Source organism: Hipposideros armiger, unplaced genomic scaffold (assembly GCF_001890085.2).
Source record: "Hipposideros armiger isolate ML-2016 unplaced genomic scaffold, ASM189008v1 scaffold_110, whole genome shotgun sequence".
Lineage (NCBI taxonomy): Eukaryota > Metazoa > Chordata > Mammalia > Chiroptera > Hipposideridae > Hipposideros > Hipposideros armiger.
In genome coordinates this window covers 2463262-2483923 of record NW_017731460.1, presented here as the reverse complement: position 1 = coordinate 2483923, position 20662 = coordinate 2463262, and the positions used below count along the sequence as shown (strand labels likewise).

Below are 20662 nucleotides of genomic sequence, written 5' to 3'. Positions count from 1 at the left end.
CTGTTGTTCAGCATCTTAGCTGTGGAAGGCAGTGTCACTGGCCCTCATATGTGGGATCCGAACCGGGCCCCTCTGGCATCCCAAGCCAGCTCTTAACCATCGCGCCACTCAGCCGGCCCTATTCAACTTTTTTTCACATGAACTGCTAAGAAACCTCCTCATCCTCTAATATAATTATTTTTTATTTAAAAGTAGAACATTACATTTGGTGCTGTTAAACCTTTTTTTTTTTTCAGTTCATAATTCCAGCCTTTCATTTTTGAAGAATTGTACCCTACACCCTGTATTGCAGCACTTGTCACACGTGTAAATCGTTGGTTTTCTAGTCTATGTCCTCCCCCTGGACTTTGAGTGTTTCAAGGACAAGCACTTATCTTTGTATCACCTATGCTAAGTATAGTACATGACACCTAGTAAATGCCCAAGAGATGATGATGACAAACTAACTCCCTTTGATTCTGTCATCTAACATATACTTCCCAGTTTTGTGCCATGTACAAAATCTGAGAATTTTGCCTTTTAAATATTCATACAGGTTATTCGTAAAACTTGGGATATAACAGGGTCAATACTATACAGCCCTGTGGCGCATTCTAAGAGATTTCCCTCCAGACAACAATAATGAGGTTACAAATAGGATTATTCAACTACTTAGGATGCAGATAACTATTTTTCCACAGGATTCCCCAATCTTAAGGTAGTCAATAAATACTGTACAGGGTGCACAAGAAAAACAATTAAGGTTATCACATTTCAGTCTCCATTTGTAGATTTCAGAGAAAAACAAGTTTAGAAAAAGATGTACACAAATGTTCTAAAAAGTTCTGGGAATGATTCCTCACAAACTACACAGAAATATTAAAAAGAAAAAAACAGGTTGCAGAAAGTTGTTGAAGTCTTGCAATGATAGCTTGCTTAAGTATTCTTTTAAATCCCATCAGAAATCTATTAATGAAACACTCCTTCCTTTTCTACACAAAACAGAACACTTTCACCCAATTTCTACTAGTTATAAATAAGAGAAACAACTTCACAACAAAAACATCCTTTATTCTACAAAAAGTAAAATTGCTAAACTACTACAAAACTTACGCAGATCATAATCTTCAGAACAGATCGTTATGATTAATATTTACATGCAAAATTTTTATAGTAGTGAAAGCAAGGTTAATAAGACCTAGCCGGAGAAGAAGCCCTAGCGTGATTCCTCCAGGATATGGAGGGCATGCACCCCTCACATGAGGATTTTATGACCTGTTTCAGGGAGAAGGGTGCCTTTTCCCCAAACTCCTTCAGCTTAAAATATTCAGTATGTCAAGGTGCCATATTCTGGCACCTAAAATCATACGAGGGCTTATTTCTCGGCTAGGTCTTATTTTCGAGGAAACGGTAAAAGCAATAACGGTATGGCTTCTCTCTTAATTATTATGAACCATACTGGTAGGGCAAACCTAGTAGAAATTATATATATTATCTCCCACAAATAAAGACATTATATAATTCTGCCCAGTGCCTACTCAGCATGTTACTGGTATCTAAACAATAATTTACTTAGTTTGGACAGCTAAATTACAGAATTTTATTTTTAATTCTACAAAGAATGGAAAGTTACAAAAACTTCAAATTGCAGGAAATGTAGGGATGGAGAAGAGGCTGACATAATAAAAAAGTCAATCTCGCTGAAGAGTAAATAAATTGGAAAGGGAAATTAAGATATGAGACCAATTTAGAGGTTGCTGGTTAATAGCAATATGAAACTATGAGAGTCTGAAACAATGAGGGTGGTAGTTCCAGGAGGCGTTAACATTAAGAAAGATTAACAAGATATGGACGTGGACGAAGTTTGTAGTTCAAATGGTTTAGAAATAGAGAAGCCTTCCTTAAGCACCTAAACTAAACCAGGTCTCCTTGTTACATGTGCTTATAGAATTTTGTCCTTTTCCTTTATAGAATACAGTTTCAGACTCTCACAATTTCAATGTGAAAAGTTCTGATAACCTGTTCTCAACTTTCCAGACTCGCATCACTCTTTTTTTTTTCTTTCGGTCATGTACCTAGAAGAGAAATTGCTTAATCATATGGTGACTGCTTAATTTTTTTTTTTGAGGAAATGTTATACTGTCTTTCACAGAGGTTTCACCATTTTACATTCACAGCAGCAATGTACAAGGGTTCCAGTTACACACTCTCATCAATGCTTGCTATTTTCTGGGGTTTTTATTGTTGTTGTTTGTTTTATAAAAGCCATTCTAATGACTGTGAAGTGGTATCTCATTGTGGGTTTGATTTGCATTTGTCTAATGACTAGTGATGTTGAAGATTATTCCATGTGCCTACTGGCCGTTAGATATCTTCTATGGAGAAATGTATACCCACTTTTTAACTGGGTTGGTTTCATTGTTGTTGTTGATTTGTATGAGTTCGTTATTTATTTTATCTAATCTCTTATCAGACATATGATTAGAAAATACTTTCTTTAATGCTGTGGGCTGCCTTTTACTCTCTTCGCATTGTCCTTTCATGCACAATTTTTTTCTTCTATTTTAATGAAGGCCATTTTATCTATTTGTCGTATGTTGTCTATGTTTGTCATTGCCAAATCCAATGTAATGAAGCTTTCCCCCTATATTTTCTTTAAGTTTTATACTTGTAACATTTATGTTTAGGTCTCTGATCTGTTTTGAGTTATTTTTCATATATCAGTAAAGTGTCCAACGTTATTCTTTTTTCAGGTGTACAAAACAATGCAATAGTTATCCTTTTCACCCCTCACAAAGTGACAACCCCCCACCCCCAATCCACCACTCTTATACAGATCTCTACAGAGGGATCTACTGGGTGTTCCGTACACACACTTCAATGTTTTTCTCCTCATTACCTTTGTTCATGCTGTTCCCTCTGCTTGAAATAACCTCTCTGTAATCACTATCAAAAGTCTTCTCTCAGGCCGGCCAAGTGGCGCGTTCATTAAGAACTGGCTTGGGATGCCAGAGGGCCCCGGTTCGGATCCCACGTATGAGGGCCGGTGACACTGCCCTCTACAGCTAAGATGCTGAACAGCAGCTCAACCTGGAGCTGGGCTGCTGTGAGTCACCGGCGATGGCGTAGGATGCAGTCCCCTGCTGCAGTTGGTAGCCGGCAGCCAGCGTGAGCGGCCGTCCAGAGGCTGGCGACTGATATGCCTCGCCCAGGAAGAGCACAATGATGGTGCCAGCTTGGGCCAGTGAAGCAACATCCTCCACAACTAGACAAAAGGACAGTAACTTGTCCGTTCCCCTTCCCCCGATTCCCCAGCACTGTTCCCATCCCCCAATTCCCCAATAAAATATTTTAAAAAACAAAAGTCTTCTCTCTTAAGGCCGAGTTTGAAATAAGCTTAACCAGAAGTGACTATTTTTTCTCTTATGAATACTTTTATTTACATGGTTACTCTTTTAAAATGCTTTCTATTATAGTTGTTCTAAACATTTCTCTCCTCCACAAGAATGGTGCATACTCCTTGAGGTCAGCTAAGAGGCAGAGGGAGCAGAAGTAGGTGTGGATAGGCTGAACGGAAGGGAATCCCAAGCACAAAGAACAGCAGGAGAAAAATTACCAGAGAACTCAATGGAAACAAGTGTAAGAGATGTCCATTCCCTCTCCCAAAGCATTCTTATACTGGGTTCTACAGACCCCTATGGATGTCTTCCCTCCTAATCCTCATCCGAATTATTGGTGATAATATTTCTAGAAAATCAATGTCCAAAAGAAATATAATGCAAGCTGAAAATGTGAGCCACACAGGTAATGTCAAATTTTCTACTAGCCACTTAAAAAAAAAAAAGTTAAAATTAATAATATGTTTCACGTAACCCAATCTATCCAAAATATTATTCCAATATATAATCAATATAAAACAATTGAGATATTTTCCATTTTTTTTATACTGTGTCTTTGAAATCCAGTGTATATTTTCAACTTACAGCAATTGCCAATTCCAACTAGCCACATGTCAAAACTTTTGCTCAATACCTACATGTAACTAGCAGCTACAGTACTGGACAGTGTAGCTCTTGAAAAACATCCATCATTCACTGAAGGGTTTTAGAACCTGCCTCAATTATCCAGGCTCCAACCCAATACCCTGGGCTATATTTCTTAACTCCTCATTATTCTTCACCCTCAGCCACTCACTTCCATGGCCACATCTTGGACCTTTCCACCAGAACCTGCACCATCTCCAAAAACACTAATTCATACACTCCATTCTCCAACTACAACCTCCTATTTTTACTTGCATAAGAACCTCTACTGCAACAATTCAACTTCAAAAACATCTCTAATTCATTGATGCTATCCCTCTCTATCCATCAGCCCTCTTCAGGTTTGGCTTAGTAAGATTCCATGGTACATCATTAAACAAACATTCCTTTGCGAAATTCCCTTCCCCCTTCCATGCCTGGCACACTCAATGGTTCTAACTTTACAACTCTGGACAGACAGAAGAATGAATGCATGCAGGCAAACAGGTATTACTACAAATCCATAATCATTAATCTCAATGAGCACAGGCATCCCACTAGATTTTCCAATAAACCAGCAATTCCCACAATTATTATTTCAGATGTTTTCCTTGCTCCGCCCACACCTTCCTCCCAAAAACTACCTTTAGAAAGTGTGCGTAAAACAAATGACTATTCAACTTTCTTTAACAATGTATTCAATACTATAATTTGATATTCAAAAAAACCTTCCAAAATTAAAAAAAAAACAGCATTTTTTGCTAATTATAAAAACATGTGCACTTTAAAAATATTCAGATACAGATGGGTGCAAGAGAACCAAACTATTTTTCATGTAGTTATCAGAATACTAGAATGTAAGTTTCACAAGGGCAAAGACTTATCTATTTCATTCCCAACTGACTACTGAGTATCTAACAGTGTCTGGCACATAAATAAGCCCTAATTTTTATTTTTGGAATGAATAAGAACCCTGCTTTAAGCAACTGTGATATGAAAGGCGAAACATGAAACAGGCAAAAGTGGAAGAGAGTGCATGTGTTTTCAAGATTTAGCCCAGAATATATACAGCCCAGTAAAGGAATAATTATTTTTACTTTACATAAAACTTTTTAAAAGGTATCAAACAAAATAATGGACAAAAATATATAAAGTGTAACGGATTTTAGTGGTTTATGCTTCCTCCAAAAAGCTACTTTTTTCATAATTCTGATTCTTCTACTACTTGGATTACAGCATGGACACATACACGTATAAATCTAAGCACTTTATAAATCTAAGCACTTTTCAAGACAATCAAGTGTAGATCACTGTGGCAGTTAACTTAAGTCCCTTTTTATTCCCCAAACATCATTAGGCATAATTGCTAGATTCTATGGGACTTGTAGATTTGCCACAATTACGCATATTTTCAAAATGAGGTTTCCAAAACTTTCCTCTCCACCTCTACCTATGAACTCCTCCTCTTCAAAAAATACTATATGAAATTTGATAATTTATAAGGCTATGATATAATTAAATGGTTTAATTAGAAGTGATGGCTTCAAAACAACTTTACAATTAATAATATATAAAACTAGTATTTCACTACCAGTTTTGATTTTTTTTTTAAAGATTTTTATTGGGGAATTGGGGGAAGGGGAACAGACAAGTTGCTGTCGTTTTGTTCTTCAGTCTAGTTGTGGAGGACGTTGCTTCACTGGCCCAAGTTGGCACCATCATTGCGCTCTTCCCGGGCGAGGCAGATCAGTAGCCGGTTTCTGGAGGGCCGCTCACTGCGGCTGCTGGCTGCTCACGCTGGCTGCTGGCTACATACGGTAGCCCACGGCAACCCACTGCCACAGGGGCTGCAGCCTACACCGTTGTCGGCGACTCACGGCAGCCCAGCTCCAGGTTGAGCTGTTGTTCAGCATCTTAGCTGTGGAGGGCAGTGTCACTGGCCCTCATATGTGGGATCCGAACCGGGGCCCTCTGGCGTCCCAAGCCAGTTCTTAACCATAGCGCCACTCGCCGGCCCGTTTTGATTTTTAAAGTAACCTATTAATACCAGTTACCTGGGAGGAAGTGAGGAAGAGACAGTATGAGAGTGCATAAAAACAGGCCTCAAATTTTTGGAATACTCTGTTAAGCTTGGTGTTTGTTTTATTAGTGGTCTATAAGTTATACATTCTTCTACAAAGTTATACATATTATTTTGTATATACTGTACATTTATTTTTTAAAGCAGACTAGCTTTGTGTCAGAACAAATTTCTATTATCACTCAATATAAATCTTATTTAAACACTGGCAACTAGTTAAGAATGGTTATATATTAATATATTATATATTATATAGTTTGTTTTATGAGCGTCACAGAAAGTTTACAATGTCCACCAGTTAAATATAAACTGACCATACACAAATATCCACCATATTCCCTCCCTCAAGAGAAACAAAGACAGTAAAGAAAAATTAATTCACAAGGACAAAGCAAAAGACAATAACTGACTGATTAAAAGAAAAAAAGTAAAGGCAGAGATCCAGTCCTCTGACAAGAGAAAACCGAGAAAATGAAAGGAAGAAAATTACTAAATTACTAAAGAATTAATACAGGGAAATTTCCTCGAAATAAAGAACATGTGTCTCTAGACTGGGCCACCAATCAAGTACCTTAGCATAATGACTAAAAAATACCCACACCAATGCATTTCATCATGAAGTTTGAGCACACCATGAATTAAGATCCTAAACACTCCAGAAAGGTGACATGTAAAGGTTTAACTGAAATATACCCTGTACAATGTGGAAATCATCTTTAGTTTACGTTACAAATAAATGAGAGTAAAAAAGAGAAAATGTCTATTCTAACTGTTCAAAAGTATACCATACTTCAAAGTGTCTAGAGTTTCATTCAAGAGATACAAGACTTTAGAAAAAATTTTCTAAAAGTTAAGATTTGTCAAAAACTGAGTAACTTTGAGTAAGATCATTATTAAAGTTCAATGTTAACTTTATTTAAACTTATTTTGCTCCTAAGACTTTCTGGTTATTTAATTTAGTTTGGCAAAATAACTAACATAAAAATGAATGACGCTTTTTTAAAACCATGAGGCCGGAAGAGGAATGGGGGACAGGGAGGAGGTAGTTGAACAGGAGAGGAATCTAAAAACAAAAGACACTGTATAAGTTTTTCAAAAGAATGAGTTATGGTAACTAATTTTTTTATCAATCTAAAACATTCATATGTGGATGAGAAACAGTTAATTTTCTTAAATAATTCAGGAACGTAGCTTCAAAGTTAAGCAAAAAATACAGATCAACATAATTATGATGAAAGATAGTATCTATCTGTCTACCAGATAATGTCTATCTGTCCACCAGACTGAATTGCTTTCCATCAGGAATTGTGTTTTAATTATCTTTGTGTACTGATGACTAGCACAGTATCAGACACACAGTATACTCTCAAACATTTACTGCATAAATAAGTGCATGAAAAGACCTAACTATATAGAAATTAAAACAAGTTCTCTTTAATACCATGTTTTTAATGAGCTAAGACTATAAAAGGGAAAATGTTAAAGGATCAAATGATTTTTAAATCAAATGAAAATTTATTTCATATTCCTAAGATATTATTTAAAACTTCAATCAAATACCCTAAATCCACAGCTAATTAGTAAGAGTTTGAGTTTAACTATTTGCACTTCACATAGATATCACATTTTCCTTTGGTTAACCTTATTTGTAGAATCATCTTGGATGGGGGACAAACCCTTTCAATTCCAATAGCATTCACAGCATCCTCACCACCACCACCCTCCCCTATACACACACACAAACACACGAACTCCTCAGACCCCACTCCTTCAAATGAATTATGCAGCAAGGATGACAGGTGTTTATACAACAAAAAAAGGGCCACTTTTACTAAAGTTACAAATAAAACGGAAATGTTTACAAAACAAAATGTTCAGTATCATCCTCCACATTCAAAAGAATCACCTGTTAAGCTCAGATTTCATAGAACTAATAACTCAGTGGAGTATGACATGTTTACCTACAAGTATGTTCTAAACAATCATCAACCAAACTATACATACTATTTAATACCTGTAAGTACACTTGTTTACATGCAGATGCTGCTGCTATTACAAATGCATCTTCTCTAATATTCTTTCCATTAGGCATAGGGGAGATGCCGCTTGGAAAAACTTTTTTAATTGCCACATATACCAAGAAGTAACTTTTTAAAAATAGTCTGGAATCAAGGGTTATTAATTTTCACTGTTCATCCTTCCCATTAGTCTGAACTATTCCTAGGGTTACTATCTAAATTCAGGAGTGAAAACTAATGGCTATCCTAAAATTCATGTTCTCTTTCCTGATTATGATTCAATTAGACACAAAATATCATACGTTTACCATATGTTTTTAAAAAAGATCCCTCACCTTTGTTACTTTACTTTGAAATCACATAGAATAACTTTTGCAACAAAAATCTTCCTTTTCCAGTCTTACTTGAATACTCTAAGGGAATTCGATGCTTGAGGAATACAGAGGCTGAAAATTTTCAAATACAGCTCTAAAGAAAAGTAGAAAGAAACTGAAAAGCATTCAGTTGTATAATCTCTAGATCCTGTAATTTCTACATCCTACATTAATCCCACAAGAACGAAAGAAAATAGGTCGAATGCAAATCAATCATCTTAGATATTTGGTAAGAGCTAATAAGATCTGAAAAGGAAATCACTGGCTTTTTAATTTGTATGGATTTTTCATTTATCCAAGCTATTTCCATCTCCTACCTCAGAAAAAAAAGCAATCAAGGACTGAGACATAACATTGAGAAAATAAAGTTATACCATTCCCACACCATTACTAATTTATAGTATTTGGAGCACATTCATTCAATGCAAGGCAAGCCATTACTGCTTAACATTTTTAATAAAAATATAATCAAGCAGCTTCTGCTTAGCAAACTTGCCTTGTAAATGGATCACTATTATATGTAAGCAAACCATTTTTTCTTTTAAATTATCAGAAATACCATGGGTGAGAAAGTGAAAGTTATTCCTATTTTAAACTACAGACTCCTGTACTACGAATCTTATAAAAAGAGTGTTCAGGTTCTCTGGACTCTTTTACAGTCTTGAAAATGGGGTACCCCCCAAAAAATGTTGATTAAATCTATCCATATTTACTTCATTAGAAATTAAAACAAATTTTTAAAAAATTTATTATCATTTAAAAATAAAGTCATTACTTGTTAGCATAAACCATATATTAAATTTTTTAAAACTATATTTCAAATCAACAAAAAAATTAGTGAGAAAACTGTCACAGTTTTACATTTTTGCAAATCTCTTAAATGTCTTGCTTAATAAACAGAGCCTAGGGGTGACCAGTTAGCTCAGTTGGTTAGAGCATCATGCTGACTACACCAAGGTTGCCAGTTCGATCCCCATATGAGCCACTGTGAGCTGCGGCCTCCTTAGAAGAGTCAACTATGCCATTGCAGTGTGTCCAATGACCATGGCTGTTCCCCAATAAAATGTAAAAAAAGAGAGAGAGAACCTGATTCTCATATCTGCTTTCACATTCAATCTACTACATTAGGTTGTTTTGATTGAAGTACTATAAGAAGAAAATTCAGCCTCCCAAAGATATGTAGCTGGAAAACGATGGGAGTATTTCAATAGTCTTTTCACACAACTGTGGATATTCTTTGATCCCTCAACCAAAGCTAAACAGTGGCAGTTTCTTAAAGGGTGTTACAACATGGAATCTAAAACCCTATCTATGAACATTTCCTACCCTGATATATTGAAAGCTAATGGTCTATCTTCCGTTTCCAATGGCTCTTTTTACCCATGCATAATTTTGTAACACTAAGCACTGGTTATTTAGAAAATATTGGTTCACTGAGTTACATGATTCTTTCAAATGTTGACACTTTCACTGCGCAACTTCAATATATCACATTCATTACTACCACTGATTTAAAAAAAAAAAAGTCAAGTACTGGGAAGCTGTCAAGCTCACAGTAGCAAATATAAGTCTTCCAAAATTCTATTTTTGCTTGAAACCTTGAATTTTATCATTAGCAACAAAAATAGTTGTTTTTCTTACAGTGACAGGCTCACTTTGTTTACTTTTAAGAAAATGTCTGCTGAATACCCAAGCCTAAATAATCACACTTTGTCAGTCTTGAGTTCTTTCAAGTAAAAATGTTCATGAAAAAAGTGGGGGTTCCAGTTTGCAACCCAAAACACACGCACAAATGCTTCTCCTCAAGACGATTGTTCTTCAGCATTTAGAAGTGCTTTACTCATACTTTCCATTTCATCACAGTATTAAAAAGGCATGTACTCAAGGGTCAAGATTTAATAAAATTAATACATTTACTGCTTCATAAAGGTCATTCTTAAGTGAATCTGGCTTTTCTTTTAACTGAGAGTGCCTACTGGTGAATAGTGCAATGACTACCAGTACGATGAGCTGCCACTGCCTTAATTCGTGTTAATGTGCCAGCAGTTTTAACCCTCACTGCTTTTGCACCATCAGTGCAAATGTCAACCTAGGGGGGAAAGCAAATAATGTTCTGTTATTATTATAAAAATAGTTTTGACAGACCCTCTGAAATGGTTTTGTGGACTAACAGGGGTCCACACACCACACTGTAACAGTTGGGTTAAAGGAAAGAAATTAAGAAGGCAGTCATAACTCAATGGCTGATGTCCTAGAGGAGGGATGGGGGAACTCGACGAGAGGTATGAAGACAGAGACCCTGGAAGAGACTGCAGAAGACCCCCTAGGGTTAGCAGATTTCAAAACAGAGCTTTTGGTTCTCTTAAGCAATAATGTACCCAGCTTATTTGACTCAGGAGCTGATTTTCTTGTTTTTTTTTGTTAAGCTTTTCATTTTAAAACTGTTTTAGATTTACACACATTGAGAGTTCCCATATACGCCACACCCAGCTTCCCCTACTAACATTTTACCTTAGTATTGCATACATGTTACAAATGAACCAATATTGACACATTATTAAAGTCTACTTTATTCAGATTTCCTTAGTTTTTATCTAACATCTTTTTTTCTGTTCCAAGATCCCACCCAAGATACCACATTGCATTCAGTTGTCATGTCTCCTTAGGCTCCTCTGGTCTGTGACAGTTCTGACCATTTTTCAACACTCCCCTCCTCTATATGACAAAATTATTTTCAATAATAACTAAATAAAACAAATGTGGCCAGGAAAAAAAGGCAGTCAGTAAAAACTTTCTTTTATTGAACTTCATATATACAATCATGTCAAATAAAAATGGTATTCCATTAAAAAAGCAGTTAGGCAGTGGGCTGCCATAAGCTACCGTGTGTAGCCAGCAGCCAGCGTGAGCGGCCAGCAGCCACCATGAGCAGCCGTCCAGAAGACTGATGTGCCTCGCCTGGGAAGAGCGCAATGATGGTGCCAACTTCGGCCAGTGAAGCTACATCCTCCACAACTAGACTGAAGAACAAAACGACAACAACTTGTCTGTTCTCCTTCCCCAATTCCCCAGCGCTGTTCCCATCCCCCAATTCCCCAATAAAAATCTTTTAAAAAAAGCAGCTAGTTCAGCCCACATTTCTAACAATTGCACAAGTTCTTTTCCTTGAGTTAACCATTGGATTTGGTATTCAGTAAAGTGCTTTACAGGTACAGACTTTCCACTTCATCACACAAAATATATTTTTAAATGTATTCAAGGAATGAGACATAATAATATTAAGTTGTACTGTTTCATCAAGGACAGTAAGTGTAACTGGCATTTATATTTTAATTTCAAGTGCAAGGTGATATACTAAACTTGTACAGTTTAGTGCCACTGCCTTAATTCCTGCTAAGGCACCAGCAATTTTACCTACTGTTAAGTTTGCAAATGTAAATACAGCAAATAATGCCTTAGTATTATTAGGAAAATAGCTTTGAGCTGGAGGACCCCCCAGAAGAAGTCTGGAGAACCACCATGGGACTGGGAAATAGACTTTGAGAACCACTGTAATAGATGATGAATTACTTGTATGATAAAAAAGATAATTTTTAGTAAATATTCCATTATAACAAGAATGTTTAAATACACACACACTTGGTGATATACTCAAACCACTGATAGCCTGGTACCTCACACCCTGTCAGAACTCAAACATATAATGAATGACAGAGTATGATAGATATTTCTTGAATAAATAACAAATAATTACCAAGTACCCATCATAAGCTAGAATCTAAGCTAGGTGCCTCTACATTCCCTTTCTTGGGTAACTTACAGGAAGCCCAGAGACCAGAAAGATGACTTTTAAAATGAGAAAAATATTTATCCTGAAATCCTTCAGATCTTTTTTTTTTAAGATTAGACCTACATGACTGCAAGAAAAAGTCTTAAAATTCACCAAAGCACAAGACAGCATGTTAAATTCTATTTCAAGTACTATGTTATGAAGCTAAAAACAGGCACGCTCACATTCAGAAGCCCAAATACAAAATGAACTGCTATGGCTATGTCCTGCCAGAACCTCACAAAGACCCTACATTCCATTTTTCCTTAAGTCTTACCTGTTATAGGTTTCATTTATTTTTTTGAGTGGAATTCCAAAATTAATACTATAGAGGTTACATTAAATGTGGCAATTATTTTTTAAAAACAGTATAACAAAACCATCAAAACAAGTTAAGAATTTTTAGACATATACATAAGTTCAAGAGGTAAATCTCTGTAAACATCATATGAAATATTTACAGTTAAAAATGAGACCATCTCATTTTGAAACATGTCGGGAAAAGATCTTCAATACATGTTGTTAAGGGAAAAAGGCAAGTCAAAGGATACTATGTATATAGTACGATCCCATTTGTTTTTAGAAAATATGTATATGTACATTCATTTAATACTGAATTCCTTCTATGTGCCTAGTTTGTATATATACACATACAATAAATTACAAATATTATACAGACACACATAATTAAATGCCCACAGAGAAAAATGAATAGCTCAGACACAAAAGGCTATATATATGATTCCATTTACATGAAATGTCCAAAACAGGTAAGTCTACAGAGACAGAAAGTAGATTAGCAGTTGCCTAAGGATGAGGTGAGTTGTGGGCAATGGGGGTGATAGCCGAAGGGTGCATGATTTCTTCTGGGGTTAAGAAAAATATTCTAGAATTGGTTGTGGGGATGGTTGCACAACTTGTGAATATATTAAAAACCATTTAATTGTGCACTTTTAATGGATGAACTGTATAGTATGTAAATTATATCTCAATAAAGCTGTTATGCTCTCCCCACCAAAAAAAAAAAAGATACTGAAACAGCTGCGGGAGGAGGGGGGTGAAGATGACGAAGGTCATTAAAATTTTACACTATTTTACTGCTATATCATTACAATGAAAAATGTATTCATTTATTATTTATATAAGGTAAAGAAAAGTAAACAAACCTAAAACAGTCTTTCATAAATTATTGTGGATTTAATTTTACTCAAGTTCATCTAAGAAGCAGCCATAAAAAAAAACTGTGAAGATATGACCATATCTCAGAACACTTACAATTTAGAATGATAAATAGACATGTGCATCAGCCCCCTCACTAACAGAAATCTGGAACATAATTTGTTCATTTGACAAATAAATCTTAAGTATCTATTGTGTTCACAGGGAAGGGATGGGGGAGAATGGAGTGGTATACAGAGCAGAACACTAGTCAACAAAAAGCTGTTAGCAAACTAACAGCTCTGGCTTTAAGTTAAGGACTTTTGCTACATAATGGAGGAGACAAAACACACACACAAAGTGGACTAGGGTCAGACTATAGAAAATCTTGAGTACCAAACAGAGAGCTAAAACTTATTCTGTTTTTAATGGAAAGCCATTGATGAAAGGATGAAAGCAGTGTTTGGGGGAAATTAACCTGGCAACCAAAGGAAGGAAATTGAAAGCAGAGAATAGCAGGAAAGGTAAGAAAGAGATGAAGTTTTAAAAAATAGGAACATTTGCAACAGTCCTTTGAGTGTTAGTGATATTTCAAAGATACTAGTTAATGTTCAAAGAGTATATGTTTGTTTTGTTTGTTTGATCTAAGGTGAAGCAGAAAATGAAAATACAGTAGGTGGTTTCTTCATTTTGATGAATTTTAGAAATGCATGGCAAAGAATGTTTACCAGAAAATTCTGAGGAAGGAGGGATTTGGGGAGTTATCTTTCCATGTGATACCAATGAAGCCAAGAGTTGAGGTTATCAAAAGCAATGGGAGTTCCACAATTTTTAACATAGAAGGGGAATTATAGTTAACAAATGTTTTGTAGTTAGAGTAGCAAAAAGTATATCGCAATTAGTACTGCTTATAAATTTGACAGTAAAGGACAACTAAGTACCTTTAAATTTCTCTATCACCTATTTCAAAAAAAAAAAAAATCCTAATGATAAAATCTGTTACATAAATGCAGGTTTAGGTGAGGACCAAATTTCACATATCAAATTTATAGTATGATCAATTTCACACTTTTAATTTTATCAACTGTTCCTTCTACAATGCAGTATTTTTCAGATGTTGCACAAATATACTCATATATGCATTTATTAATTGATTTAACACATAAAGTTTCTTTTTTAAAATAGAAAAATGTTTTCATTGCCTATGTAACCTCCTTTCTACAACAGCCTTCTGGAAGCAATGCTGTTTACCAATCTAATACTATGGCAACACCTCTCTATGAGATTAAAATTATGAGTAAGGCAAATTTTCATTTCCACTTTCTCTATATTAATGTTCAGCAGAGCTGTTTTTTAATGCCAGTTAAAAACAGATGAGCATCTAAACAAGGCACATAATCTTGCAATATTTGATTGTGATATAATTTTCAAAATCAAACACTCGAAAAAATTATACACGCTATTTCATAACCTATTTCATACTTATCAAATGTTCTGATTCTGAAGCAATGTTTACTTACATTTTATAAAAACCTATCTCTGCCATCATTTAATAATCCGATCTGACAGGTTTATAAAAACAAACAATAAAGGTATAAACAATATAAAAAATTACTTAATATCAAATCAGGAATTACTTATTTTACTCATACTTCATCTAATCAATTGCATTTGCTCCGTAAAGCACCAAAAGGTCTGTCATATTAATATATTTAGTTAGAATTAAATATTTGCAAACTTTTATATCAGGCTGTTGTCAAGACATTGTTTAAAACAGCAAAAAAAGAAAAAACAATCTAATTGTCCAACGATAAGGGAATAGCTAAATAAAATACATTACCTTTCAAATGATCATATATACCTATATTTACTAACTTGGAAAGATAGCCATGAAAATAGATTACAAATAAAGACTAGTGTGATTTCTTTTTGTAATGAATATACAAACCCATATGTTCACAGAAAGTCTAAATGGATACATACCCAGATGTTAACCATGGTATTTCTAAGTGCTGGGATTACAGGTGCTGTTTATTTTTTACATACTTATGAAATTTTTCCCAAGCAAAATGGTATTTGCAAGAATGTCTATGATTCCAACAAACTCCAAAATCTTCCTTGTAAAAATACCATATATCCCAAAATATCCTGGCATAGAGAAAGAGAGCAAGTATTAGCAACATCACTAGGATTCTTAGTGAGCAAGGCACTGGAGAGGGCTCCTGAACTAACACGGCATCTCTAAGGCAGCCTGTACAGTACAGGATTTTGAAATCACAAGACCTAGGTTGAAGTTCCTGCCACTTTTATTTGTATGACCTTGTGCTAGTCACTTACCCTTTCTGTGCTCGCTTTCTAAATAAAAGGGAGATATTACCTGCCTTTCCTACCTCAAAGAACTGTTGTAAAGATCAAATGACACAATATGATACATTATGAACTGCAAAGGACTATATATTATTCGAATAGTTTAAGTTTAAAAAAAAAACCAAAGAAACAAAAAACATGGTGCTTAATGCCAGAGCAGAATACTTCAGAAAACACTACAACTAATTCTATGAAGTAACGAACCAGGGGTTTTATTAATTTTCAAAGGCTACATCTCATCATAAACTCCCAGTTTTTCAGGAACTTAGATACTTCTTCCCAGTTCCAATTACAACTATTTTGTTTTTTTTATCCCTAGCTACCATCAAGAAAGGGTACGAATTACACTAAACTCAAAAGCCTCAGAAAGAACCCTGAAACAGCATGTTGATGGAGTTCACCAAAAGAAACCCAAGGTTAATCAGCTATGGACTCACCACTAAGCACTACAGCAATCAACAGGGATTACAGGAGACTCTTTGAAGAGAAAGACAATACAACCACCTAGGGAAAGGCAGTATTTCAAAACAATTATATGAAATCCTTAAAAACTAAAGTGTCTTATCAACTGTTTTAAAATGTTGTTCATAAAAATGATGACTTAAAACAAAAGCCATCTAAATGTGGCACTTGACAAAACCAAGTTATGGAGATTCAAATCAAATCCATTAATAAATTGTCAGATTTACTTGCTTCTATCTTAAATAAAAGCAGACAAATTTTACCCCAAAGATCAAAACTGAGTGGCTATTTCTTGAAAATAAGGAGGCAGAATATGATAACAGAATTTACTGAAATGCTTATTGACACTTTTAAAAGTATGGTTTTAAAAGTATGGTTTCTCTTCCCATTGAATTCCATTATTTACTCCACTAAAATGAACTTCTTCCTTCCCACTGTTCCTACTGTTAGCTAAAATAATGATATACGTAACTTGAAGTGAATTTTAATGCAAACAACCTTTGTAATGGGGAAAAAAAAGTATTTTAAGAAGAGCTACATGAAACTGTCAGATTATTAACTTCCGAGATCATCAGGCCATCACACCCTCCCGCTTTTAAGTTTCTGAAGGTAATAAAATGCTCACCCTACATTCTCACAAATGCCATTTATGGGTATTGCACTAATGAAAAATTAAACCTTTCATAATCAAATGTGCACAGAGAACTCTTTTTGATATGTATGACTCACAATCCAATTTTTATTGACAATATCTTTAAGTGTTGAGCTTGCACTATTCCTACAGGAGATATAGATCTATACACTCTTCCCATCCAATCTTTGTAGATTTGTTATAGATTTAAAAGGAACTCACTAAAATGGGCCATGAGGAAAATAATTATGAACACAATCCACAGCAAAATGAAATGTGGGTTGTGAATTAAGATAACAAAAAAGTCACTGCATTTATTTAAAGCCTCCTAGTTGTTAATCTATTGGAAGTATGTACTGTATTTTCACCTGAAACTTTGAAACATCTGGGTTTTTCTTAATTCGTACTCTTACTTTTCCTGTCTTATTAGGAATAAACGCTATTTACTTCCAAAAACCACAAATAAAAAAACATCACAAAAGATAATTTCCATAAAGAGTATCTTCCAAAGCTTACTGCACAGAAAATTACTTACACATTCTAAAATAACTATGGTAGGCGTTCCTAAGATCATCTCCCCCTCCAAAAATAAGAACAGCAAGTCAAGTAGTAACAAAAATTTTAATACAACTCACCAACTAAGCAATTTATCACAGCTCCTCAAAGAACTGGGCACACGCAATGACAGACCAGTATGTCAAAACAGTTATATAATTTGAAAAAATTGTACAACAGGAACATAAAAGTAGAAAACAACTCCTCTGGAAAAACTCAAGTAGATTTTGGAGAGAGCAAAAAAGGGAGAATAATTTTAGAAAAATGTTTCCCCCAAGTGTTCAGCGTTTATCTGATACAGGCTCATTTTTGTAAAGAGAAACTTTACCTAACAAGACTCACACCAGGGATCTGATCTATCCCCAAAGGCACTTTCTTAAAATGAGAAAGAACAAAGGAGGAAATCTCCCAGCATGTGCTTTCCATACCAGTTTCTGTGGACAGCATCAAGAATGACAATATAGCCAGCACAAGCTTTTCAGCTTTACTCTGTGGTCTATGTATACCAGAACTGATTGGCTACAATTCGAAAGGATTTCTACAAAATAAATATTAGCAGGCAAAGATCACATAGTGACTCATTTTAAGAGTAAAACTATATAGAAAACATGTATCTTAAAGTTGTGTACTCTTTATTTCAAGAGTTAATTACCTCCAAATATTCAAATTCCTGAGGCTTTTCATTTCACCCAATGGTTTGAAAATAATTTAAAAAAAACACGAAAACTAACCATTCTAAATCTGCTCTCCCTCAAATTAATTTGCAATTACAAGTAAATTTTAAAAGAATGCCAGTCAAAGACAGTGTCTTAATATACAAATTTTGGAATGTTAACATTGCAAAATATTGGGGGAAACGATCCTTCAGCGAAGCTTTCCACAGAAAAACTCTCCAGAAACAAACCTGGTTTGGTTGGTTGTTCTAGAAGTTGTCATTACATTATAACGGAGGAAATTTTTTAAATGATTTTTATTAATTATAAAAGAGGACCCCTCAAAGATTTACAACTGTATATCCCAATCTCCACTGACAGAGACGTCAGTTCTCTGGGTCAGGATACAACCAGCTGCTTGGTTCACACAACAGGAAGCCACAGAGAAGGGGAGATCGCGTTCAGAGCCTTGAAATAATACGCGTTAGTTAAAAACTGCCTACTACTAAACCAAAATTATTCAAGCGGAGCCCCATTTGTCACAATCCAATCATAAGGGTTCCACCCCCCCCCCTCCCCCAACTGCTTGTGTAGTGTGGTATACTTGCTTCGGTAAAGAAGCCATCATCAGGTAAAGATTGGGGTGGGAAAAAGAGCGGGGAAAAGGGGGCACCCTTTCATCCAATTTCGCGAGGCGTGAGTAATTGGTACAGTTGAGAGGAACGGAGGAACGTTCTATTTATTGGGGGTTGAAGTAGGATGAGGGAAGAATTTCGTTCAAATCAATATGGCCAGCAAGATGTCCCTACAAACAAAAGGCAACGGGGGGATATAAACACGAACCATTCACCTCCATCAGCTATAGCATCGCCATCATGGTGTGTGCCGAGACCCCCAAAGGCCCCTCTCACCCTCCACACCAGCCAAACCAAGAGAAGATCGAGGAGAGAGGTACTTCCCACCACCCACCACTGCTTCTAAATCGGGGGTTTCTCCCTCCGGTTGCCCCAAATCGGAGAGAGAGTAACGTCCCGCCCAGGCGGGCTCCCCCGCTACCCCTCAACCGAACCCCAACGCCGGCCCGGAGCTCGCTAAACTTTACTGAAGCTTCTGCTCACATCCCCACCCCTTCTCCCCAGGATCGCGCTGCCCACAAGCGGGGCACCTCGGGAGCCTCCTGACAGGCGGGCAGCTGGGGAGAGCCGAGTCCTGGGCGGGGGCGGCAGGGAGCAACGGAGGGGCGGGGCGGCCGGAGCCAAGTTCCCGGGGGTCTGAGGAACAGCGCCTGACAGGAGCCCGGGAGTGCAGAGGAAGAGGAAGCGGCGGCGGGGCGCTTTCCCAATCCCCCCTACATGTACACCCTGCTCTAGCCCCCGCTCCCCATGGGGGGCGGGGAGGCTGACTGGACGCGGAGGAAGCCGAGCCCCAGGGGCAGCCGCAGCCCCCACCTCCCGACTCCGGATCTCTTCCCCCGCCACCCCCGCCAGAGGCGCCCACAACAATAACACGCCGGGGACGACCCGTCAGCGCCCCGGAGGCACCAGGGGCCCGCGGCCCGCCGCTGCCGGGCCCCCTAAGCTGAGGCCTGGCGCGCCGCTCCTCCCTACAACTCCAGACCCGGGTGGAGTCAGGCCTGAGCGGCCCTCCAGGGTCGGACCCATATCCCCCGACACCAGCGGCGCCGTCTCCGCGGCCGAATATTAGAAGTGAATTCGAGCTGCGCTTTACCTTTAGTTCCGCACTGTCCGCCATCTTGCGTCTGTCAGCGCAAGCGCACTGAACCTCGCCAGGGGCCGCCGCTAGACCCGCCCCTCTAGCCAGCCTGGCCCCGCCTCGGCCCGTCCCCTCTCGCCCCTCCACCTCCCCGTCCCGCCCCCGGCCTCCGCCCCGCTCCTGGAGTTCGGAGCCCCGCCCCGGGCACGTACAGCTGCGAAACGGACACGTACTATTTAAATAATGGCGCCAAGCGAGGAGGTTTGACAGTTACTCCCCCCTCGGCCTCCCCAACCCCCATCCTGGCCCGGCTAGTACCTCCAGAGAAAGGCGGTAGCGAGAGGGCTGCTGGCCTGAGCCCCGCCCCTCCGCGGCCTGCGGAACCCTTCTGCAAAGCTTCGATGGCTACCGTCACATGAAACAATAATGTCCCCCTCCCCTCAATCGGCAAGTCCTTTTCAGCACCTGCTACCTGCGAGACTACCCGTAGGCTAAAAATAACAATCCGTTACGTTTAAAGATCACTTGATGAAGCATATCCAGGTTTATTAGCTCAGTTCCTCCTCACGACAACTCAGTGAGGTAGGGAGGGAAGAGTTTACAATTCCCGTGATATACTCAGAAATGAAAGCTCCGAGAGGAAAAGTGACCTGCCCAAACACGCACTTAACAGGGATGGCCTAAGACAAAATTCTGAAGACGTTCATTCATTAACTTAATGGTTTCAGCAAGTCGTTAATTAGTGACCATGTGCCGGCCCTGTTTCTAAAGTCTATAGGTACATTGGGAAATTAAATACAACAAAGTCCCTGTCCACCTGT

General features: G+C 37.5%; 1 protein-coding gene across 1 annotated transcript in view; it reads right to left on the bottom strand.

Annotated features, from left to right (window-relative positions):
• Positions 1-19910, bottom strand: part of PIAS1 (protein inhibitor of activated STAT 1) — a 136144-nt gene extending 116234 nt beyond the window's left edge. Inside the window, exon 1 of the mRNA XM_019647271.1 lies at positions 19857-19910. Coding sequence (XP_019502816.1) covers positions 19857-19880 — 24 coding nt within the window. The 5' untranslated portion in view covers positions 19881-19910. The remainder of the gene's footprint in view (positions 1-19856) is intronic.
• Positions 19911-20662: the final 752 nt, after the last annotated feature.